Consider the following 26,309-nt stretch of genomic DNA (forward strand, 5'->3'; position numbering starts at 1 on the left):
AATGCAAAACATCCTGTCTATAGAAATACTTTTACTAATAATTACCCAAACCTCAATGCAAATCGCCGTTCTGTTAAACCTTTCTATAAAAGAATAAAAGACCATTTGCATCTGTCATACCTGAATGTCTTCCATACACATATGACCATAATCCACCTTGGATTCAAAATACACCATCATATAACTTTGAACTTACGTCATTTGATAAAAACTCCACTAATCATGATCTAATTATTTCCCATTTTAGAAAAATCCTTAGTCGTTATAAAAATCATACCCAGATATCCATTGATAATTCAAAATCATCCGAAGGTGTGGGAGCGTCTGTAGTAACTCCAGAGAAGGTCCTTAAATTCAAACTATCTAAGGTTAGTACTATCTATACAGCTGAACTGTATGCTCTCTATCGCGCCAAAGAACTAATCAATCTGACAACAAACTCCAAATATTATCTTAACAGACTCACTTAATGCCATACAAAGCATCCGACAACTGTATACAGAAAACCCGCTTTTAAAAAAATTAAAACGATCCTTCTTCAAACTTATGTATATCAATCATAAGATAAATTTCATCATTATATAAAAAAATCAATCTTAAGTGCGTGGAAAAATAAATGGAATGAATAAATTCAAAATTAAAACAAGTGAAACCCAGCATAGAGACATGGAATGTGTTACCTAAGTCAAGAAGCCAAGAAATAATAGTAATGCGCCTCAGACTCGGAAATACTAGGTTAACGCATGATTACTTAATTAAAAAGTGCGAACCGCCGCGATGTGAAACGTGTAATACGACACTAACAATAATGCACATACTATGTGAATGTCCCCTCTACAATCAACAAGGAAGTAACAAGATACAAGGAACACTTATAGAATCTCTAGGTGCAGGCTGTAACTTTAACAATACTCTGAATTTCTTGAAAGACATTAATAAGTACCACAATATTTAATAAACCAAATTGTAATTCAGTAATTGTACCTAATGTAATCCACTAATTTTTCGCTAATGGCCATTTGGTCGATGCGATTTTCTAAATAAAAAAAAATGTATCAAAGTCTAACAGTTTTGTCGTGTTAGCTTTAAAATCCACGAATATGTGGTGGGAATGAAGTCGCAGTATGGGGTTTTTTCAAGAATGTATCTTACTATCAAGATTTCAGTACAGAACTATGTTGGAAAGGGACATGCTTCTATTGTTATCAAATACCATGATGACAACCTTTTTGTGAAGAAGACGCTATCTAATTTTTAGTCGGGGTTGTGTCTTACCTTTGCAATTTCAGTTATCAAACATGAGAAATATGATTAACCAAAAATTAGTGTTTTCGAAAAATTTGTTAAAAATGTTTTTTAATTATATTTTGCAGATGAATACTACTTGGACATTCTGGAGTGTCAATTGCTGTAAATATAGAAGACATAGCGAATATATATTTATAATATCTACTGTTACCGTGCTATTGTTGACTATTGTATTCTATTTGATTGTACAGTTTTACAAAGAAAAAAATGCACCAACGATTATACAACGTAAGTATATATTATACATATTATTAAACGATGTAATTAGCTCTTTAATCGTAACTTGTTAAAATACTAATAGGATTTGCTTCTCGTTTCTATAATATGATTACCACATGTCATTGATTCATATGTTCGTCGAATATAAAAATGGTGTACGCTGGATTCTGTATTAAGATATGTATGTAAGGATTAAGTATTCCAAGGTTTGATATGCATATTATTTAAAGATTATAAATGAAACATAACTGCTATTAGCTTACGTAAATACCAATATGACCAATGCAGATAAATCTTGAAATATAACATGCCTTATTATACTTACTTTGTAGACTTATCTAGAGTCGTCGATAATGCCTGTCGTAAGTTAGAGTTAGACACCCGCTGACATGATAGAAGAAACTTACCTTCTTCTTCTTATTGCGCCGTCTCCTTTCGGAGGTTGGCGATCCAAATGGCAATTGTAGCTTTGGAAACTGCTGCATAAATAATTTCTGTGGATGAGCGGTCAAACCATCTGCTCAGGTCTTTCAGCCACTAGTTCTGGCGTCTTCCAACATATCTTTTGCCCTCAACTTTACCTTCCAATATGATTTGGAGTAATTCATTCTTACCTCTCAACACATAGCCCAAGTATTGTATTTTTCTCTCTAAACTTACCTTAACGTGACTTAACCTTAACGTGAGTAACACAAATAAGTAAAACAACAAACGATAAAAATAATACCAAATACATTATATACCATTCAGGGAGATAGTACTATTTACAGGGGATGGTATAAACAATTCAGGGAAATAGATTTTGTTTTATATTAATTGACAGAATATCAGAAGTTTCAAAGATACATACGTGAAATAATTGAATACATTGACAATCAAATATTAAAACGATTTTTTTTTATTTAACATCCCAATATATTGTAGCGAGATTAAATAAAACGAGCGGTTCGAATTTATACAAATATATTTATTTATAAGATTACAGTTCGGTACTCTCTTATCAACTCGATACATCGCGAATGTTCTTAATGCCTTTTTAGAGTTGCAACCGTTATATGGGCCATGCCGAAAGCATGTTCGTAACACTGCTCCCCTCTTAAATCTGAGCGTCCCGATCAGTAACTCTATATGTAGGCCCAGGATGGCGGAATCTACAAGACTCTCCAACTTTGCATGAACCCCTCAGAAAGAAATAACAGTCCACTGTCTTTGGAGGGCACGATCTCTTCGGATTAATGCAACACACTTACTTAATTCTTACGCCGGTTTCTCGGAAGATCACTTCAAGCATGCTTCTCACAATCTGCCAATCCAGATTATCTAGTGCATGGCCTATCTTGGGTAAGGCCAAATTCTTGATGTCATAATTGCACACGATTTTCTTCAAATTAGTTAGAGCACACCATATATCCTCGTAGCTTGCCCTGTCTGTATACGACTTCCTGGTCACCATATACAGTAAAGATCGAGGGCCATCTTCTAATCTCAGTACTCCTCCAACTTTAGGCTGTTGATTTTTTTAACTCGTCTAAACGACCGAACTTTTTATAAAATACAGATGAGATTCCTTTAGTCATCTCAAGATCTTGGGCAACACAGTGGGCTAGAGAGACGTTATGCGGAACACTAAAAAGATCCTGCTGAACTTCTGTCGTCACGCCGAAGCTAGCACTCTTTCTGTCTGCGTAATTTGACATAAATTCATTAAAGCTTGGTCGCCGGTCATCTTTGATCTCATGTTGAAGGATTCGTGCTTCTTCTGTTTCATTTGAGCCAGCATATGGTGCAAGACATTTATGTGAACTACTTTTGGTTTACCTTTCGGCAACTTCTTAATTCGGTATATTACGTCATTTATTTTCTTTTTAATTTCATACGGACCTTCCCATTGTCTTTGCAGTTTGGAAGACAAGTCTCGACGACGTTGTGGATTATAAAGCCAAACAAGATCACCTACTTTATAGTTTTCACTCTTGCATCGAGAATCATATTGGTCTTTCATTCTGTCACTGGCTATCTGGATGTGTTGTCGGGCAAGTTCATGAATATTGTTCATTCTTAACTTCAGGCGGTCGACCTAATCTTCGCTTGCAACATGTTCTTCGGAAGGTCTGCACCCAAACTCTAGGTCGCAGGGCAAACGAACTTCACGACCTAACATCAGGTAGGTTAGAGTCTGGCCCCCAGTTTCATTCACAGCCGAGCGGTAGGCCATTAGGAATAAATCAATGTGCTGGTTCCAATCTCTTTGATGTTCTGATACAACTTTGGACAGGTGTTTACGCATTGTTCGGTTCATTCTCTCGACCATTCCATCTGATTGAGGATGCAGGGGTGTCGTTCTGGTCTTATTGACACCAATCCATTTACAAACGTTTTGAAAAAGGGTTGACTCGAAGTTTCGCCCTTGGTCGGAGTGGATCTCCAAGGGGACACCAAATCGGCTAAAGAATTCTTTAACAAGTACCTCTTCAACGGTAGCAGCTTCTTGATTTGGCATCGCATAGGCCTCAGTCCATTTCGTAAAATAATCCATGGCTACCAGGATATATTTATTTCCATTATTTGTCTCTAGAAGTGGACCTGCAATGTCGATCGCTACTCTTTCCATAGGACTACCAACATTGTACTGTTTCATGGGTGGCCTCTTTTTACCAACTGGACCATTACTGGTTGCACACAGTTCACATTTCCGGCACCATCTTCTTACATCATCTTTACAGTTCACCCAATAGAACCATTCTCGAATCTTTTGTAGAGTCTTCGTGATACCAAAGTGTCCACCTGATGAACCTTCATGCAATTGACGCAATACTTCTGACACTTTACTTTTAGATACAATCAACTGAAACTAATCAAAATGGTTGTTCGCACTGCGTTTTCCTATCCAATCGCGAATCTTCTTGACCCATAACATGTTCCTTCCAATTCCTCTGCGGACCTTGATTTTACCTTTCATAAGCTAAAGGATTCTATTCCGGTCTCCTCTAAGAACATGCCCTAGGTATGATTTTTTTTATATTTTAATAGGGCACGAGCGTCATTTGCTCTATTTGACACAGCTTCATTGATCTGCGTCGCTATCCATGGTATTCTTAAAGGCCTCTAGGCGATTGATCGTATCAGCCTTCAGAGTCCAGGTCTGGGTACTATGTAACAACACTGACCAAATATATCATTTGCTCCTTTTCATTTTTCGAAAAGATGTGCAAGCTGTTTCAATTCTGCACTGGATCTCTTTACTTGGGTCTAGTTGGTCTGTAATGTAGCAATCCAAATATTTAAAGTGAGTAACTCTCTCAATGTTATGTAGTGTGCTTGGCGACTGAAATCATAAATTTTTTCTTAGAAACATTCAGTTTTAGGCCCATTTCTCTTCCTGTCGTATTTACGCAATGCAACAACTTGAATGCCCTGGACACTATCGCATAAGAGAACAGTGTCGTTAGAGTAGCTAAGATTATTAATCAGTTCACCACTGATTTTCTCTCTCAAAATCTTTATCTTACCTGTGATAACCGAATAGATATTAAATAACATCCGGGATATAATGCATCCCTATCTTACGCTTGTTAATCGCCCGTCGACTCGTACCACTGCTTCCAATATAAGTTTTCTATGATACGTAGATCTCTACCGTCAATGCCTTTGGTTGTTAATATGTTCAAATGTATTCAGGGTTTAACCTATCGTCACATAAATATTTTTACGTTGGTTGCGGTATTTTTGGAGGAGTATATTTAAGCCAAAAAGTGCCTCACGGGTACCCAGCGCATTCCTAAATCCAAACTGGGTTTCATCTAGGTCTCTTTCGTAATGAATAATGCGAAGAAAAGTAATTTTCAATATGTTGCTCATCAGACTAATTAATCTGTATTCGTCGCATCTTTTTGTCCGCCGTTTCTTCGAAATTGTTATAAAAACGGACTTTAGCCATTCCTCAGGTATTTCACCAGTATTATATACATCATCAAAATGCTTAACTATAGCACTGAATTGGTCCTCTTGTATCATTTTTAAGATATTCTCTTTAAGCTGGGATGTTCTCTAGTCCAGTTGCTTTATTGGTTTTGACTGATTTTATTGCATGAAGAAATTCCGATTTTAAAATTTCAGGTCCTTTTTTATTTATATTGCTCTGTATGTTTGGCCTGTCATCTTGGAGCAATTCAGTTATATAGTTACTCCATGTTTCAAATATGTCTCGTTCATCAATGATAACTTGTCCTGCATTATCTACTAAATCATTATGGTTTTTGCTTATTATACAACCAACTTCACGAACTTTCCTGTTCTGCAAATTGAACATGACATACTTCTTATCTAATTCTTCCATTTCTGAACATGTATCCACTTTTCTTTAGCAGTTCGTATTTCTTGTTTTATTTCTCTTTGTTTTCTTCTGTATTCGACTGCCTTGTCCTTGTATTGTCTTGTTTGTTCCATAAGGTCTGGTATTTCTTCCGTAATCCAATGAATGTATTAGTTACAATATGTTATTCTATTATCTTGGTCATATATTCACGATTTTCTCTATATTTCTCTATTTTTATAATTACTGTTTTCTCAACATTTTTGGTTGTTCTCATTTCTTTCATGTAGTTGTTTTCATCATTTTCCATTTTACTTTTGTTGCCCTCTGAAATAGTAAAATTCTTTTGCTGTTTTTTCTCTATTCGTTTTAGCCTGACTCTTGCATTGGCGACTAAAGGTTTGTTATCAGATCTAATGTCTGATCCAGGATACGTTATAACTCTACTGATGAAGTTTCTAAATCTCTTGTTGATAAGAATCGAAGAAAAATGGTTGTTCGCACTGCGTTGATAAAATCTCTTGTTGATAAGAATCGAATCAAAATGATAGATATGTAAGAAAAAGGTAGATATGTAAAACACAATTCAATTAGAGTTACTAGTCCTCTGTCTATCGATTTTTTCAATACTGGCAACGAGGGGACCGGGGAGCAGACGAAGAGGGATCCGGAATTATTAAACACTATCACCTTCGTTTTCGGCGTGCCAAGCATCATCCTCAGACGATGTTTCATTGTAGCGCACAATGCAGAGCTCATTTGCCCTTTTGGCAGTAAGTCGCGGTGGGATGCACTATTGTGGGATGTGAAATAGATCCTACTAGTTACTAATATTCTGTTCTTGAGGTCACTTTATAGTATTGGACAAGAGAAATCAAAGGGCATCTACTTAAATTCTGTCAGTGGAGACGACAGATTAACGGAAAACCTCACAAGAAGTATTTAAAAACTTACATGATCCTCTAACTGATTATGTACCACGAGCTTACTTGGGATTTGAAGGATTGGGTAGGCTGGCTGCAAGAAAGATGGATCAGGAAAGGCATATTTCAATACACTTATCGAGCGGCAATAGTAGCATTTGTCCGCGCATTTCTCCAACATATTCAGCTTCACACTGAGTACAACTAATGCTGTATACTACATTATATCTATATATATATATATATATATATATATATATATATATATATATATATATATATATATATATATATGTATACATATATATTATATATATATATATATATATATATATATATATATATATATATATATATATATATGATTGTATACATATACTGTATACAATCTTTTGAAAAAGAATTTTACAAGACTAAAAACAAAAACCCCTCTATTAAAAAAATCGCATGTTGTGTATGAAATTCCCTGCTCGAATTGTGATGGAGTATATATTGGACAATCCAGTTCGCCTGGAACATCAAGAAGAAGCAGAACTAATCTGACTTGACAATGGCAAGTGTGACCTTGCCGAAACGTCGCCAAAACAATGGTTTTTATAAAAACCAAAACTATTTAACGCGGAGTCAAACCCGGAAACAACTGAAACCACATATAGCGGAAATTTTAAATCCAATATATATATATATATATATATATATATATATATATATATATATATATATATATATATATATATATATATATATATATATATATATATATATATATATATATATATATATATATAATTATAGGTTTGAGTTTCTTGAACCGTACTATATTTAAAAATTTAAAGAATGGTCACTTCATTAATGTCAGTGTCCGTTTTTACGTTTTTAATTTGACAATATATATATATATATATATATATATATATATATATATATATATATATATATATATATATATATATTGTACATGTATATGTATTATATTGATGTACTCCAACCTGAGGCTGTTAGGTTGCATAACCAAAACACATCATGAGGGTTGATAAGCTTGATTTTTTGCCTAATATAAATAGATCTAACGTTCTGCGAAACAACGTTTTTACGTTTTTCTTGCGGTTTTACTGTGAGTACCCAAAGTAACTTTGTCATTGTAGAAAGACATTCAATAAATCAAAACCCAAAAGCGCCATAACCAAATTCTATGTTTTAGAAATCTTCAAAAAAAATAATAGGAAAAAGTTGGCAAGTTTCAGATTTTTAATTATATTATTTCTTATACAGTGACTGAAAGGGTTAAGAACATTGACTTCAGCAACGTGTTTCTGTGTATTACTAACAACGAAAATAAAATAAAAAGGACGTACAATACAGTCAAGATTGCTAACTTAATAGTTTTTGATTTAAATAAAAAACAATGTTACGTAACGCTTTTTTTGGAACCCCCTCACGCCCTTGTAACGCACGGTAACGTTTTACATAACCCCCTCTTTCCAAATTGCGTTACGTAATAGTTAAACTACCCCTTAAGTGTCGGCATGAAAATGCGCGTGCTTAGATATTATATTTTTAGAATCTTCCTATATGGTATAGAGGCAGCCACTCTGACTAAATCGATGATGAGAAGAGTGAAAGTTTTCGAGATGTGGCTTTACAGAAGGATTCTGAGAATATCTTACTTAGACAGAGTCACGAATGGAGAAGTCTTGCAAAGACTTTCAAAAAAAAAACAGAACTGAATAATGAAATACAGATACGAAAACTACAATACCTTGGCCACGTGATGAGAGGAACAAAATACCAGCTTCTGCGAAATATCATGCTGGGAAAGATTTTAGGAAAGCATAGCGTTTTTAAGCATCTTCTTCTTTAAGAAGAAGAAGGAGATGGGTACAATGATTGAGATTTTGGGGTTGTTGGGTTAATTGTTGGTTGTATGTTATAGGTATAGAGGAAAAGGTTCGTACCTTACCTTGTATCTGTTTTTGTTCAGTGAACATCTGTGGCTGTGCAAATTGCATTAGTTGAGGTATATACTGTCCTGTTTGTATTATAAAAGGTTGCATCATATTTTCGGTCATTTGTGACATTATTTTGAACTACTGCATCATGGGCATAGTTGTTGAGTCCATTTGGATGTTTGCTTAATTATGGTATATTTGTTTAAATTTCGGTGACTTCTACGAATCCAACTATCAAATAATCGCATGTGGGTTTTCGCCATCTGCTCCCTGACTATTGCTTTATTTTTATTTATTTGATGTTTGTTATCGGCACACTTATTGTTAGATATCACTTGTAACGATAAGACTACCAAAGAGAATTGAAATACTATTATAAAATAATACCTCAATCAACCATGGGAGCTTATCGTCTATGCTTCGCCCAGCTCAGTCTGTCATGTGTGAATCCGTCTTGTGTTAAACTATGAATTAAACAATGAAAATTTAGCTGGTAACAAATAAAACAATGATTTAACTAATCATATTTATTCAACATAAAGCAAAGCAAAAACAACCCTGCCTAAAGTTTTACAATAAATAAATTGAGAACTAATACTTATGGCATATATTTGGTTGCTTGCTCCTGTTCCGATGTTGCCTCCAGATTATGTGGGTAGGTCCTGTTGCCGCCTCCAGAGCATGTGGGTAGGTCTTACAGACAGCTGCAGTTATTACATTAATATACATTATACATTATTCCATAAAACATTCCAGAAATTATCCAATAAATTATCCAATAAACCCAAGAGATTTCTGCTGACAATAAAAATGAACCTTATTCTATATTACCTTCTTTTATAAATTTCAATTACAGACAAAAAACATATCCCACTACGTTTAAAAGCTGATTGACAAACAGTGGGGAGCGAGTACAATGAAGTATAGCACAGATGCCATAGGACGTATGCCTATCATGGAATTAGCTCTTCTGTCAACATAGAACAGAATATTTAGTCTACCGGACAGAAAGAGAGAGAGCGAATATTTATTCTACCGGAGAGAAAGAGAGAGAGGAAAGAAAGAGAAAGGGCGAATGTTTATTCTACTGAACAGAAAGAGAGGGAGGGCGCCAACTATTTTTTGAATAAAAAATAGTAAAAAAGAAACTGAAGGTTAAAGAATTAATAAATTAATAAAGATGTGACGTTTATAACGTTACATACTATCAATTTTACAAATATATTGCTTTTGGCCATATCGTTTTTTCACTGATAAAATTAGCACTAACGAGCAGGTCTTTAATTGATGTTGAAACTTAAAAGGTTCAAATCACAAATCACCTTCCTCTACATACTTCACGACAACACTTTAGTTTGTTATGAAATTCAGCGCTCCAAGAGATTTGCATCAGAACTAATTCAAGCGGCAATTTCAATGTTTAATTTTGGTGAAAATGTAGTTAAGATATGACATGAAAATGTAATTAATTAATTTATTTAGTTATTTATTTATTTATTTATTTAATACCCGTAAAATCCCTTTGTATAGATTTTTTTTACAAATCGTTAAATATAAATATAAGTTAAACTAACTCTAACAGCGCAAAATACACACTATATATAAGCATGAATACAAATTAATGACTGATAATAAGATGACCAAACTCAGGGGCGGACTAAGGCCTAGGCAACCTAGGCACGTGTCAAGGGCCCAAAAATTAGGTTTTTAATTTTTTTAATTATTTTTTATTGGTATTTAACAGAAAAACATGTTATTCATAATTATTATTGAAACGATCCCAATTTTGCTGAATCGTTTTATTTGAAAATTGTGCAATTAAGACTTAAATATTTTTTTAGATTCACAGTTAATACTTGCTGTAATTTCTAAAATAAAAATGTAAGTTTCTATAAAAGTATTACATTATTTAATTAAAATAATATATAATATAAACTACCACCATTTCCTTCATTTTTTAAGGATGTAAAAACAGGATGTAAAAAGTTAATGTGAAAAAAGAAAACGGAAAGCAGATCGAGATAAAGTGACAAAATAAATGAAAAGATATTTGGACTAATTTTTAACTGGAGATGGAGAATAATTAAATAATAATAATCTCAAAATAATGATGAAACTAAGAGTTTTGTAAACGATATTGCATTATGGCCAAAATACTTAACAGACGCTATTTGAGAGTATTATATAACAAATCCAGCAAAATAAATAAATTGAACTTTGGAATCATCTTCTATTCGATGACCGCTACTTAGTTTAGTGAGAATAAGCGAGTTAAAAGTGCGAAACAAAGCAATATAACTAATTAATCCGGATATACATGTTTTTCCCAATTTTTTTTGGAATCCGATAATCAAATAAAACTACATACTAATATGCTTTAAAACCAAACTACCAAACGTAAAGTATGTCATGACTGAAAAATAGGCCCGGAATTACAATGTCGCCTAGGGCCCGCTTTAGCTTTAGTCCGCCAGTGGCCAAACTACAAATAGGTAGGATCGATACTAGGGACCAGATATATTTTTTATGTCTGCAACTAATGTTAATGGTCAGTAAAATATGATTCCAATACCTCTAATTTTACTCATTTTAGGTAAGACTCTTGTGCATCTCTACTTGTTGAAGGAATTTCAACTAAAACAAAAAGTTAATATAATAATTTATTCCATTATTCACTTCAAGTAAAATAATTTTAAATAAATGTAAGGTTGAATGCTCGAATAAATGAACTTTGATCAGATAAAAGGCATATATGTGTGAGCTCATTTGCCCTTTTGGCAGTAAGTCGCGGTGGGATGCACTATTGTGGGATGTGAAATAGATCCTACTAGTTACTAATATTCTGTTCTTGAGGTCACTTTATAGTATTGGACAAGAGAAATCAAAGGGCATCTACTTAAATTCTGTCAGTGGAGACGACAGATTAACGGAAAACCTCACAAGAAGTATTTAAAAACTTACATGATCCTCTAACTGATTATGTACCACGAGCTTACTTGGGATTTGAAGGATTGGGTAGGCTGGCTGCAAGAAAGATGGATCAGGAAAGGCATATTTCAATACACTTATCGAGCGGCAATAGTAGCATTTGTCCGCGCATTTCTCCAACATATTCAGCTTCACACTGAGTACAACTAATGCTGTATACTACATTATATCTATATATATATATATATATATATATATATATATATATATGTATACATATATATTATATATATATATATATATATATATATATATATATATATATATGATTGTATACATATACTGTATACAATCTTTTGAAAAAGAATTTTACAAGACTAAAAACAAAAACCCCTCTATTAAAAAAATCGCATGTTGTGTATGAAATTCCCTGCTCGAATTGTGATGGAGTATATATTGGACAATCCAGTTCGCCTGGAACATCAAGAAGAAGCAGAACTAATCTGACTTGACAATGGCAAGTGTGACCTTGCCGAAACGTCGCCAAAACAATGGTTTTTATAAAAACCAAAACTATTTAACGCGGAGTCAAACCCGGAAACAACTGAAACCACATATAGCGGAAATTTTAAATCCAATATATATATATATATATATATATATATATATATATATATATATATAATTATAGGTTTGAGTTTCTTGAACCGTACTATATTTAAAAATTTAAAGAATGGTCACTTCATTAATGTCAGTGTCCGTTTTTACGTTTTTAATTTGACAATATATATATATATATATATATATATATATATATATATATATATATATATATATATATATATATATTGTACATGTATATGTATTATATTGATGTACTCCAACCTGAGGCTGTTAGGTTGCATAACCAAAACACATCATGAGGGTTGATAAGCTTGATTTTTTGCCTAATATAAATAGATCTAACGTTCTGCGAAACAACGTTTTTACGTTTTTCTTGCGGTTTTACTGTGAGTACCCAAAGTAACTTTGTCATTGTAGAAAGACATTCAATAAATCAAAACCCAAAAGCGCCATAACCAAATTCTATGTTTTAGAAATCTTCAAAAAAAATAATAGGAAAAAGTTGGCAAGTTTCAGATTTTTAATTATATTATTTCTTATACAGTGACTGAAAGGGTTAAGAACATTGACTTCAGCAACGTGTTTCTGTGTATTACTAACAACGAAAATAAAATAAAAAGGACGTACAATACAGTCAAGATTGCTAACTTAATAGTTTTTGATTTAAATAAAAAACAATGTTACGTAACGCTTTTTTTGGAACCCCCTCACGCCCTTGTAACGCACCGTAACGTTTTACATAACCCCCTCTTTCCAAATTGCGTTACGTAATAGTTAAACTACCCCTTAAGTGTCGGCATGAAAATGCGCGTGCTTAGATATTATATTTTTAGAATCTTCCTATATGGTATAGAGGCAGCCACTCTGACTAAATCGATGATGAGAAGAGTGAAAGTTTTCGAGATGTGGCTTTACAGAAGGATTCTGAGAATATCTTACTTAGACAGAGTCACGAATGGAGAAGTCTTGCAAAGACTTTCAAAAAAAAAACAGAACTGAATAATGAAATACAGATACGAAAACTACAATACCTTGGCCACGTGATGAGAGGAACAAAATACCAGCTTCTGCGAAATATCATGCTGGGAAAGATTTTAGGAAAGCATAGCGTTTTTAAGCATCTTCTTCTTTAAGAAGAAGAAGGAGATGGGTACAATGATTGAGATTTTGGGGTTGTTGGGTTAATTGTTGGTTGTATGTTATAGGTATAGAGGAAAAGGTTCGTACCTTACCTTGTATCTGTTTTTGTTCAGTGAACATCTGTGGCTGTGCAAATTGCATTAGTTGAGGTATATACTGTCCTGTTTGTATTATAAAAGGTTGCATCATATTTTCGGTCATTTGTGACATTATTTTGAACTACTGCATCATGGGCATAGTTGTTGAGTCCATTTGGATGTTTGCTTAATTATGGTATATTTGTTTAAATTTCGGTGACTTCTACGAATCCAACTATCAAATAATCGCATGTGGGTTTTCGCCATCTGCTCCCTGACTATTGCTTTATTTTTATTTATTTGATGTTTGTTATCGGCACACTTATTGTTAGATATCACTTGTAACGATAAGACTACCAAAGAGAATTGAAATACTATTATAAAATAATACCTCAATCAACCATGGGAGCTTATCGTCTATGCTTCGCCCAGCTCAGTCTGTCATGTGTGAATCCGTCTTGTGTTAAACTATGAATTAAACAATGAAAATTTAGCTGGTAACAAATAAAACAATGATTTAACTAATCATATTTATTCAACATAAAGCAAAGCAAAAACAACCCTGCCTAAAGTTTTACAATAAATAAATTGAGAACTAATACTTATGGCATATATTTGGTTGCTTGCTCCTGTTCCGATGTTGCCTCCAGATTATGTGGGTAGGTCCTGTTGCCGCCTCCAGAGCATGTGGGTAGGTCTTACAGACAGCTGCAGTTATTACATTAATATACATTATACATTATTCCATAAAACATTCCAGAAATTATCCAATAAATTATCCAATAAACCCAAGAGATTTCTGCTGACAATAAAAATGAACCTTATTCTATATTACCTTCTTTTATAAATTTCAATTACAGACAAAAAACATATCCCACTACGTTTAAAAGCTGATTGACAAACAGTGGGGAGCGAGTACAATGAAGTATAGCACAGATGCCATAGGACGTATGCCTATCATGGAATTAGCTCTTCTGTCAACATAGAACAGAATATTTAGTCTACCGGACAGAAAGAGAGAGAGCGAATATTTATTCTACCGGAGAGAAAGAGAGAGAGGAAAGAAAGAGAAAGGGCGAATGTTTATTCTACTGAACAGAAAGAGAGGGAGGGCGCCAACTATTTTTTGAATAAAAAATAGTAAAAAAGAAACTGAAGGTTAAAGAATTAATAAATTAATAAAGATGTGACGTTTATAACGTTACATACTATCAATTTTACAAATATATTGCTTTTGGCCATATCGTTTTTTCACTGATAAAATTAGCACTAACGAGCAGGTCTTTAATTGATGTTGAAACTTAAAAGGTTCAAATCACAAATCACCTTCCTCTACATACTTCACGACAACACTTTAGTTTGTTATGAAATTCAGCGCTCCAAGAGATTTGCATCAGAACTAATTCAAGCGGCAATTTCAATGTTTAATTTTGGTGAAAATGTAGTTAAGATATGACATGAAAATGTAATTAATTAATTTATTTAGTTATTTATTTATTTATTTATTTAATACCCGTAAAATCCCTTTGTATAGATTTTTTTTACAAATCGTTAAATATAAATATAAGTTAAACTAACTCTAACAGCGCAAAATACACACTATATATAAGCATGAATACAAATTAATGACTGATAATAAGATGACCAAACTCAGGGGCGGACTAAGGCCTAGGCAACCTAGGCACGTGTCAAGGGCCCAAAAATTAGGTTTTTAATTTTTTTAATTATTTTTTATTGGTATTTAACAGAAAAACATGTTATTCATAATTATTATTGAAACGATCCCAATTTTGCTGAATCGTTTTATTTGAAAATTGTGCAATTAAGACTTAAATATTTTTTTAGATTCACAGTTAATACTTGCTGTAATTTCTAAAATAAAAATGTAAGTTTCTATAAAAGTATTACATTATTTAATTAAAATAATATATAATATAAACTACCACCATTTCCTTCATTTTTTAAGGATGTAAAAACAGGATGTAAAAAGTTAATGTGAAAAAAGAAAACGGAAAGCAGATCGAGATAAAGTGACAAAATAAATGAAAAGATATTTGGACTAATTTTTAACTGGAGATGGAGAATAATTAAATAATAATAATCTCAAAATAATGATGAAACTAAGAGTTTTGTAAACGATATTGCATTATGGCCAAAATACTTAACAGACGCTATTTGAGAGTATTATATAACAAATCCAGCAAAATAAATAAATTGAACTTTGGAATCATCTTCTATTCGATGACCGCTACTTAGTTTAGTGAGAATAAGCGAGTTAAAAGTGCGAAACAAAGCAATATAACTAATTAATCCGGATATACATGTTTTTCCCAATTTTTTTTGGAATCCGATAATCAAATAAAACTACATACTAATATGCTTTAAAACCAAACTACCAAACGTAAAGTATGTCATGACTGAAAAATAGGCCCGGAATTACAATGTCGCCTAGGGCCCGCTTTAGCTTTAGTCCGCCAGTGGCCAAACTACAAATAGGTAGGATCGATACTAGGGACCAGATATATTTTTTATGTCTGCAACTAATGTTAATGGTCAGTAAAATATGATTCCAATACCTCTAATTTTACTCATTTTAGGTAAGACTCTTGTGCATCTCTACTTGTTGAAGGAATTTCAACTAAAACAAAAAGTTAATATAATAATTTATTCCATTATTCACTTCAAGTAAAATAATTTTAAATAAATGTAAGGTTGAATGCTCGAATAAATGAACTTTGATCAGATAAAAGGCATATATCGAGCACAGTTTAATTTAATCTTGCCCAAGTACTTTCGATCCCTAGATCATCTTCAGGGTCATTTCGTCAATTGCGGCCTATCCGACAAGAACAAAATGTCATAAACATATAAATGTACATCACACTACACTACAAAAGGACAAACAAACACTTTAAAATTATTTAAGAAAGGCTACATTACTTGCAGAAGCCGGAGACAGAATCTTTTTGTCTCCGGCTTGTCGGAGAATGTACATTAGAACTACAAGAGGAATCATTTAAAATCATCAATCAGAATGTTATTTGTTATCTAATAATAGATACTTGTTGATACAATCTATGACTCTATGAAGAAACAAACTTATCTTTAAGGTGACTGTGTCATATTCGTTTTGTTTTAAAAACTGTGGTGGAATTCATTTTATCTAAATCAGGTTTTTAATAATACTAAGCCACTTCCTAAATCGGATGTCTTTTTCAGGAGTTCGAAATGCATGTCTAATTGTTGACAAATTGGTACATTCTACGATACAACATTTATTGTGAAAAACCATATTTAACTAATTATTATTAATCTGCAAAATACTATATAAACGCCAGGAACATTTACACTGATTCGAGGTTAATGCCAACAATAACCATGCTAATGAAGTACTGACAATTGAGAATTATAATATAGACTAAAGAGTATAGCGACATTAAAAGATTTGTATCGGTACTACAAATGACATTTACTTTAGGATAACCTTGGGCTACTTGTGTGAAATGTCTAGCATTAGTGGTTTGTAGTTCGAATGAGAATGATTAAAAAGCAATGTACATCTTTTTATATGTTTGGGGTTAAATATTTAACTATATTGAACTATAACATACAATAAATAGGCGGCCACAAAATAAGTGTAGCAATATATAAATTAAACACCTACAACTAAATACAAACATAAGTACTAAAGATATAGATGATTAATGACTAGTTTTCAAACCAAGCTATGTCTTAAGTTAACATTTTTGAAATTAGACTAATTAATTGAAGGGTCAGGGGGGAAAACGGTTTTAGTCCATTTAGCAAAATTTTTCAGAAGACGAAAAACAAAAGTTTATCCTTTAAAAATAAGGTTTAATTTCTATTCTAAAAACTTAATTTTAATTTTACATTATGTTATATGTGATATAAAAACTAAAAAAAAAACATATGTGTTGGTAATATTAAAAATGGATGCTCGATTTAAATTGTCTCTTGGCCTTCACCAGCACTCTGGTTGTTTGAGCAGTATTCTGGAACAAAACCCAGTTGTAGTATGAGTTTTAGTGTATCTTATAATGTTGATAATCTGATCTGGTACTAATAAATCAGATAAAAGTCCATAATATAAGTTGACGTGCAAAACAATATTTTCCTTTACTCATCATTGTCGTTCATGAAGTTCAAGTATACGTCATCATGCTGATCATTGCTCTCACGGCCATCCCATATCAAGTTATTATAGAAGTTCTTAGATTCAGTATTGATGAGAAATTTAATTAAAAACTGTAGGTCATTATATTTCACACAAGAGATTGGGATTGGGGCGTCATACAAAACGTTTAATTCTTGTGTGGGAATGTTGTTCTCTTGTTGATGGTCTTTCATCCTTTTTTTCTTGTATTTATTGATAATTTCATGGCTGTAATAACTACCAAAGAAACTTGAACGGTGATGAACTAACCTTGGTGTAGAACTCATCTGATTGGCCTTGTAGGTACTGGGCACTTTAATTGATACATAGGCTTCAAAAAATTAGTCCAAGACTTGAACATGCCTTTTTTACAGTCAGTTACTATGAGTGGAGATGGTTTCGCACGACTACTTTTTATAACTTCCCTTCATTCCTCTGGAACCTCGACATAGGATTTTTGATTGATGAGACTTATGTCACGGTCACACTCTAACTAACTATAATCTCTAATAGGAAACATTACTTTAACATTGTCAAATCGTTTTTGCTTTGTCACTAAATAATACAAATAACGTATCACTGTATAGTTTTTATTTTGACCAGCACAACTATCGCAAACTATTGCAAGATTACGAACAGTCGTAGACAGAATGGAAGTCACAAAATGGTCAATCATCGAGCACACTTCATCAGTTCCCTTTTTGGCAACACTTTTATCGTATGTATAAAATACAGATGTTTGATCAGAAAGAACATAAATGTTGAACGAGACAAAATTTAATTGTCGCTTCTAATAAACATCATTTGTAGTGTTGTTGAGAGTGCGCATGTTCTTTTGGAAATCCATAGCAATGGCTTCCATGTCATGAGTTTTTCTGGCTTTTCTTTTGTATTGAGTCTTTAAGTCATAAAATGTAGCACTCGTACGTAAATGGAGATTTTCCTCACTTAACAACTTATTCAAGTCTTTTTCAAGGTTAACGTTCCCTTCCACAGTTGCAGTAGCAATAGATATTCGAATGCAGCTTTTTTAGACTTGTTACAGTTACATGTACTACACGTATCTTTCCGGTAACCAAATTTTTAACCGGTTATTTCGGTAACTTTTCCGGTATTTGGGTAACCAAATGAGAAATTATAATCTTGATTAAAAATACTTCTAAACGTGCCATAGGAAACTTTGCTATTGGAATTCAAACCTTTATACATTGACCACAATTTTGAAATATTGAGATCTTCAGGTAAATAAATTTTATCAGTATCTTTTAGAGAAGAATGTGACTTTCTACCATTTAGTGATTGAAGAAATGAATTGACAGCACCTATTGAAGCCAACTATTCTCTGTTTGTTTGAATTCTTCGAGAAGAAACTCCGTGAATAGAAATAAAAGCTTTAATACAGACAGGTACGTCACGAAAGTTGTCATTACTTTTTACTCTAATCCTGTACACAAATAAACTCTGGTTAATCTTTGCTTCCTCGTGTGATTTTCTGCTCCTACGCCTTTGCACCAGTACAGCCGTAACAAGACCTCCCAAGTAACTATTTTGTTTATCATACTAATCCAGTTCATTAAACTGTCTTATTATTCTAGTCTATTATCTAATGAAATATTTTCAAAGCATTTTAATCTGTGGCACTTGCAGTTTTCACATGTAGTATGACTATTTAGCCTAATTTTTTTTATGACATCTTTTACACGGCCATAACTTTTTTTCTTCTTTGTTGCTTTTGAAACGACAACTTCGCCACCTCCATTAGAACTTTGATCACTTTCAAACTCGTTATCCATTATATCACAACAATAAACTTGACTTAATAATACTTTTTTAAACTGAACCAACTCTTCAAAATACCGAACGTGTCTCAACAAGATCAGAGGCCCTACTAATAATAATTGCTACCTGACTGTGCTGCATCCACCACCATATTCTTAAGACCCTGATCGTTCTTTCATCTGCGCGCTGTGAGTTAAATCATTCTTCCCACTTATGCCATATCTTTCTTCCTCTATTACATCGAACTTAGAGCATTTTTGTTGGTAGTGTTTTTCGTGGTTGAAAGAGACGGCACTGAACTATAATAATAGCGCCAAAAACTGAATTTCGATTTTTTGGACTAAAACCGTTTTTCCCACTGATCCTTCAATTCTAGAAAACTTACAATGAAGTAAACACCTTCGTATGTTTAATGGTATATATTTAAAAACAATTATAAAATTGAAATTATCCAAACGGATTAATCATTCAGAACGTTTTCGCTCTTATCACACATCATCAGTGAAAACATTATTAGTAATTGAAACTAACCACATAGTGAGGTCTAATAATCCTTAGATTACATAAATTACATTTATTAAATTTTAAAATTGATGCGACACGAGGTAGATGTTAAATGATTGCACTTTAAGGTAACATCTTTACTAGAAATAAGGACAACGTGAGTGAAATAAGACCGAAAACGTTCTAAAATTTTTAATCTGGATAATTTTAGTTGTATCATTTTTTTAAATATATATTATTACACCTTTCGTTGGTTAAAGAAACTACGTTGTATTTTACGTCTATAAACACCTCTAGAAACGGGGACTTTAATTAAATATAAACGGGGAAATAATTGAAAATAATTTGGCAGAGGTGATATATAAGTTGAATCTACAGCAATGGTGGTGAGAAGACTGAGTGAATTGTGAAATTGGTGAATTCCATTGGAGAAAGACAGTTATTAGTTCAGTCGGGTTAGACGAAAAATGGCCTAACCTTGCATGGCGAGCTATCCAAAATTTTATTATTCTAACCTTTAGGTAGGGGTCAATAGTAGCGGAATAAAGTAGCGACTGAATCCAATCATTGCATTAGCCGCCATCTTAAATTTTAAAATGAAAAAGGAGAACCATTTTTTGCTTAATATCTCCACCATTTTTAGCTTTTCGACAAAAAGGGTAGATACTGAAATAGTTGCAACATGGAACCTTTAATTTTCTACAATTTCTTCTTTGCAAATTTTTTCGTGCGGTCTATATTTTCCGAATTAAGGTAGAAAATAGTGACTAAGTATAATAGTTGAATTATCTCGTTTATTTTTAACTTTACGACATAAATGTACATAAACAAAAATGGAGAGAATTATATTTCATACAATTTTGATCTTCTTCATTTTCTTGCTGAAATCAATATATTTAAGGTCCTAAACCTAACGAAACCTAGACTGTGACGTCATCAGCAGCAAGCCATAAACAAGAACCAACCTACAACTTTAAATGTTGATTTTAGCTAAAAAAGTGAAAGGGTTAAAAATTGTATAAAATATAATTATCTTTAAGCAGTCGCGATTTTAAATTTACAGTAGTATTAACCCCCCTAAAGGATAGAACAATAAAGTTTGGGCAGCTTGCCATGCAAGGTCAAATGAGTGGCTTTTATTATTCTAATTCTGTGTTCAAAAAGTATAAGCACATTTCCCGTTACAAAAAAATTTATTCCTAGAGAAATTTGTGTGTTAAGCTATGTTATGATGCGACATTTTCAGGCCAAACACACATGTTTCCTGTTTCTGTGACTTCATTATGGATGCCCAAATTATATGTCCACACTTGTCTCTTATAATAAACTACACCTGTACTTAACTCAGGAGTAGGAAGCGTTTTCTGAAGATCAAAGACTGAAACTGATATTTTTTGCTGTGATACTTTAGCTTTAATTATATTTTGCTTTTTGTTTTCTTTGACTGCTTCTGCTTTTCTTTGGTGTAATTCCAATTTAACTTTTGCATCCTGTTTACGCTGTTCTAAAGTATCAGATGATTTTATTTCAGTATTAAGACTGTCACACTTTTGACAATTATCTTTATGTGGTGCATGAAAATGCAAATTATACTTGGTGTTAACAATTTTGCGAAACATAAACAGCGAGAGGGGTTTTCTTAAGTCTTCTGTGCATTTTTTTTTTTTTCATACTCTCGATACATGATCGACGTGTTCAAAGTTGGTGAAAGCTATTTCCTTTTTATCTCGTCAGGAGTAACGGGATTCTTATGCTGGGAATAGTTCAATGAAGCCACAGAAATACTGCTCCTCTTCAATATTGGTTTTATTAAGGGGTGGATGTTTGCCCCTTGCATCTTGAAGAGGTGTCCGATGTTCTTGTTTTCGTGCTAAAGCTAATGAATTTTTTCCATCTGTAATGGAAACTGTCTTTAAAACAGTTCTTACTTGGTTACAACCATTTTCATCCGGAAAGTACATATACGAGTTTTAGACCTACGTGAATTTTGATTTTGGGTATAAGTTCTCTTTTTGTCTTTTACTTTTATTTGACTTTGAATAAAAGCATTTTTCATTGACAGTTAAGCGAATAGTAATTTTTAAAGATGCTTTGCTTTCGTTTATTAGAAATTTTCATATGACACTTCATTTTGCACGAACATGGTCCAACTACGAGTTCTTTAGCATTTTTACGTTTTCCTTCTTCCTTTTTGACATACTCTTCTCCTTTCTCCCTGGCTATCTTCCTTTTATACATGATTCTCAAGATTTCTTACTCTCTTTCTGGAATGTTGGTGCGATTTGCCTTCTGGTTGATCATTGTCTTGATTTTTAGTGTTCGACAACCAATTTATTGAATTTTTTTAGAACGATAAAAAATATATTACAAATAAGTTGGCCGCAAAACAGCCTACGCCACATTTATTTATAAATGGGTATTTAAGGATTATGTTGCTTGTTTTATATTTAAATATTAATAATATTATGACTGTCTTACCTGAAGACTCGATATTTGAAGAACTGGGATTATAATCGCTATCTGTATCACTGAAATCGGATCCTAGAGGATCCGATGCGTCACTGCTCATATTTACATCCACCATGTCTTTGTTGGTTAGGCAGTTTTGCCCGAAGCTTCCTATGACATTTTGTTAGTGCGAAAACCAGTTTATAGATGGGGAAACCATACCAACAAAAATAAGTTTAGGCTGATTCTGCACACGATTTTTACCGAAATTATAAGAACTTATTAAGCCTAATCCAGTAAAAGAAATTTTTGGGGTTAGGCACCATTGAGGTGGAAATAACTCCTTCTGCAGTCCTACGCTCGCAAAACATGGAAACAAATGGCGAAGGGAATACTTTAGAATATGGAAAAAGAAAAGAAAGAATTCTTTATCCTCCCTTTATGAAGAGAATAAAACAATAAGATCCCCTGCTAGCCGAAAGAGAAAAGAAGAATCTGAAAGAAAATAGATTAGAAAGGCTCGAAAAGAAACAATATTATAGTTACTGGATTAAAAAGTCAGTTGAAAAAGTTAAACTGTGAACAGGTAGGTATTCATAAATGACGATCTAACAACCAAAGAAAGAGAAATGAGAAAAGACATTACTGAAAAATGTTAAGAACTCAGGGAAAATGGTAAAACGGTGAAAGTAGGTTTTAAAAAGATCTTAGTAGGCGGAGAGGCATGGAGATAAGAAAAGAAAAGCATTTTAAAGATATTAAGATGCAAAAAACGGGGATAGCGGAGAAGAAACAGAAGTAGGAAAACGGAGACAATTTGTGGCAAGAAACAAGGAATATGATAAAGGTAAAACTGACAAAACACTGGCTTTGACAAAATCAAAGAATGAGAAGCATAAACCACATAGACTCATCAAGTAAGAAAAAAAATGAACATATTATTTGGAAAATCGGAGCGTGGAACATAAAGAGCATAAATGGTAAAGAAATAGAAGTTGTAGAATAGTTGGAGACTGCAGAATTAAATATACTAGTAATGCCAGAGACCGAGAAAAAAGGACAAAGAATATTAAAAATAGAAAATAGTATTAGAAGACAAAATAGCAGCTGCAGGTGTAGGTTGTATAATACATAAAATACTGGAAAAATTAAACACAAAGAAATTCACATGTATATTAGCGAAGTTGAAATGAAAAATCCACAATTGACTATATAATAGTAGAAAGCAATGACAGAAGAAAAGTGATGGATATAAAAGTATACAGAGGACCCGAAATAGGCAGTGACCATTACATGGTAATAACTAAGATACGAGAAGATACAAAAATGAAGGAAAAGTCTAGTACAGAAAAGGAAAATCTAATTAAAAAGACACGCTAAAAACATATAAGCTAAGAAATAAAGAAATGACAAAAATATTTGAGAAAAAAGTAAACGAAAAACTTATAATAACTAAAAAAAAATGGAGAAAATATTAGTTACAGCAGCAAAGAGAGATAATTGGGAAAAATTCGGTGATAAAATGGAAGAAGGTAGCACAAGCGGTTATACTGAACTCTGAAGATGATAAGAATACAAAAAAACATGAAATATACGGCAATAAAGATAAAAATGGAGAATTAATAATGTAACGAAATATTTTGCCTACCACATAGGGTATTGCTATAAGGGGTTGAAGATTGGGACAGAAGTTACTGGGGTGGAGTAGCTGGGTCGTGGATAAGTAAATGAAACGAGGGGATTGGATTGGGGCAACTACAAAAAAATGAGACAAATGGGTACTTACATGAATCTCCTGGACAAATGGCCAAACAAAAACAACAAGAAAGGCCTCTAGCTATTTAAAATAAGGACGCCGCTTCTCTTGATGGATAAAGGAAAAAGGGTCTTCCTTCCTAAAAAAGAAACACAAAAAGGGTTAGGAGACTTTTCTAAAATAGGAAATAAACAAAATGGTTTAGAGATATAAATTAAACATTTTTTGTTGTCTCAACACAAACAGTTACAAAATATAGATGGCACAAAAATACTTACTATATAAATAGTTACAAAGATTTATACCAAAAATAGCAAAGAAGAAAAAAAACTTACAAAAATACTGGGCTATAAATTGTGGCAGAAAAAAAAATTATTACAAATAAAGAAATATCTTTAAAATGAAACTATTTATAGAGGTTAACCTTCTTTAAAAACAAAACAAACCAATGTCAATTTTTTTTAATTATGAAAGCAAATTATTATTTGAAATGTTTATTCTTCCTTTAAAAGTTTAAAACAAAAAAAGTTACCTTTGGGTATTGGAACACACCTTGGAATGGCCTTCTTGCAAAACTGGAACCATCTTGGTTATATTTCAAATTTGTTGTACACGACACAAATCTCTTAGATACTTAGAAAAATAGTGATTACTCTTTCTAAACTGACGTATTACATAGAGTAAAATTTACTATTTTCAACAAATTTTGCCGACTTCTGCAAATTACATAACGACATCTATCCCGTTTGACCAAATCTTCCAACCTAAACTTGAATTCACTCCGACCTTCCTAATCGTACCGGCATCTCCCGTCCCTTGCCCCGCTCTCGCCGAGGAACAACCCAAAATTCTGGTTAAACACGGCATCTGACCTTGAATCATGCTTGCTTTCAGAATTGCAGAACTAAGACGTAATATTTGAATTATTTTACTGCCAGTTCTTGTGAATGCGTCTCAAACAAGTTTTTGTAAACAAAATTGGGGAAATATTTTTTAATACTTGGCCCAGAGACGTACTGGATAAATTTTATACTTGAATATAAGATAGTTTTCAAGGAATTTTCTGCATGCTACAATAACAGAAACAAAAAAATAGTTAAAAGATGGAGACAACACTGAAGAATTATTAACGGATATAAACCAAAACGACACTAATGAAGAACAAAATATATTGGAAGATAACACAGAAAACTCAATAAACGAGGGGGAATTACAAGAAGTAATAAAAACGTTGAACTATGGAAAAGCTTCTGGAGTGGATAGAATAACAACAGAAATTATAAAAAAAACCATGGGAAAAATGGAGAACAAATATTACTAAAAATAATGAATAAAATATTGAAAAATTAAGATATCCCGTAAGATTGGAAAGCGTCACTTGTAGTACCCATAAAGAGATAGGAGAGAATGTAAGAACTATCGAGGATTAACGTTACTAATTTATGAAACTCTTAGAGTAATATATATATATATATATATATATATATATATATATATATATATATATATATATATATATATATATATATATATATATAGATCTAGCGGTTAATGGGGGCTCCGTACTAAAACGGTATTATACTAACTCCAGGCGAATATACATCGTGTATATTATTATCACACGTCGGATTAAGTGGACTCCGTAATAGGTTAAAACACTTTTGGGATCCGTATACATTTCTTTGCGTATACAACTAAACTCCTCCGATGTTGCCAATAATTTGATTAGTCATAGATTTTTAAATTTTACAGCAGGTACGTTTTGGAACTTCAAATTTATTTAAATATCAATCAATTTAGTCATCGAGAAATTTCACAAATAGGTACTTGGTTAATGTAGTTAAATATTTTATGGTGGTTATTTATATTACTTGCTTTAATTATTTTCAAACTTAAAAAAGTATTTATTATAAACTTGGAAATGGCTAGTTTTCGTTTTATTTATTATTATTTTTTGTTAAAATGTATATGCACTTAAACATTTAGTCTCTAAATGTACTAACATCGAGTAGAGTAGTCGTGTAACAGTTTAAGAAAGTAGAAGCCCTTCGGTAGGATTATAATAAACTACATAAAACTCTGTAAACAGGAGATCTTTGTAATTTTTCAATTCCTGCAATTTATGACGTGCAATATTTGTTTCATAAAGTAGTTAAATTTAAACTATA

The 26,309-nt window shown here is 32.6% G+C and overlaps 1 protein-coding gene and 2 long non-coding RNA genes across 5 annotated transcripts in view; 1 reads left to right on the forward strand and 2 right to left on the reverse strand.

The window, feature by feature from the left end:
* The window catches only part of LOC140445577 (osteopetrosis-associated transmembrane protein 1), an 85,015-nt gene that overhangs the window by 41,909 nt on the left and 16,797 nt on the right, over positions 1-26,309 (forward strand). The window contains exon 5 of the mRNA XM_072537699.1: positions 1,374-1,536. Coding sequence (XP_072393800.1) covers positions 1,374-1,536 — 163 coding nt within the window. The remainder of the gene's footprint in view (positions 1-1,373; positions 1,537-26,309) is intronic.
* On the reverse strand, positions 9,224-11,350 carry LOC140446855 (uncharacterized). 2 transcript variants are annotated; one of them, XR_011951523.1, is made up of 2 exons: positions 11,284-11,350; positions 9,224-9,506 (listed from the first exon to the last, which is right to left on the reverse strand). It is a non-coding gene; the product is annotated as an uncharacterized lncRNA (long non-coding RNA). The 2 variants fall into 2 exon arrangements; XR_011951524.1 differs by having other exon boundaries at positions 9,224-9,509.
* Positions 13,997-24,915, reverse strand: LOC140445576 (uncharacterized). Of its 2 annotated transcripts, XR_011951422.1 has the most exons (4): positions 24,674-24,915; positions 24,172-24,280; positions 22,416-22,880; positions 13,997-16,118 (listed from the first exon to the last, which is right to left on the reverse strand). It is a non-coding gene; the product is annotated as an uncharacterized lncRNA (long non-coding RNA). The 2 variants fall into 2 exon arrangements; XR_011951421.1 differs by having other exon boundaries at positions 22,416-24,280.

Source organism: Diabrotica undecimpunctata, chromosome 7 (genome assembly GCF_040954645.1).
Source record: "Diabrotica undecimpunctata isolate CICGRU chromosome 7, icDiaUnde3, whole genome shotgun sequence".
NCBI lineage: Eukaryota > Metazoa > Arthropoda > Insecta > Coleoptera > Chrysomelidae > Diabrotica > Diabrotica undecimpunctata.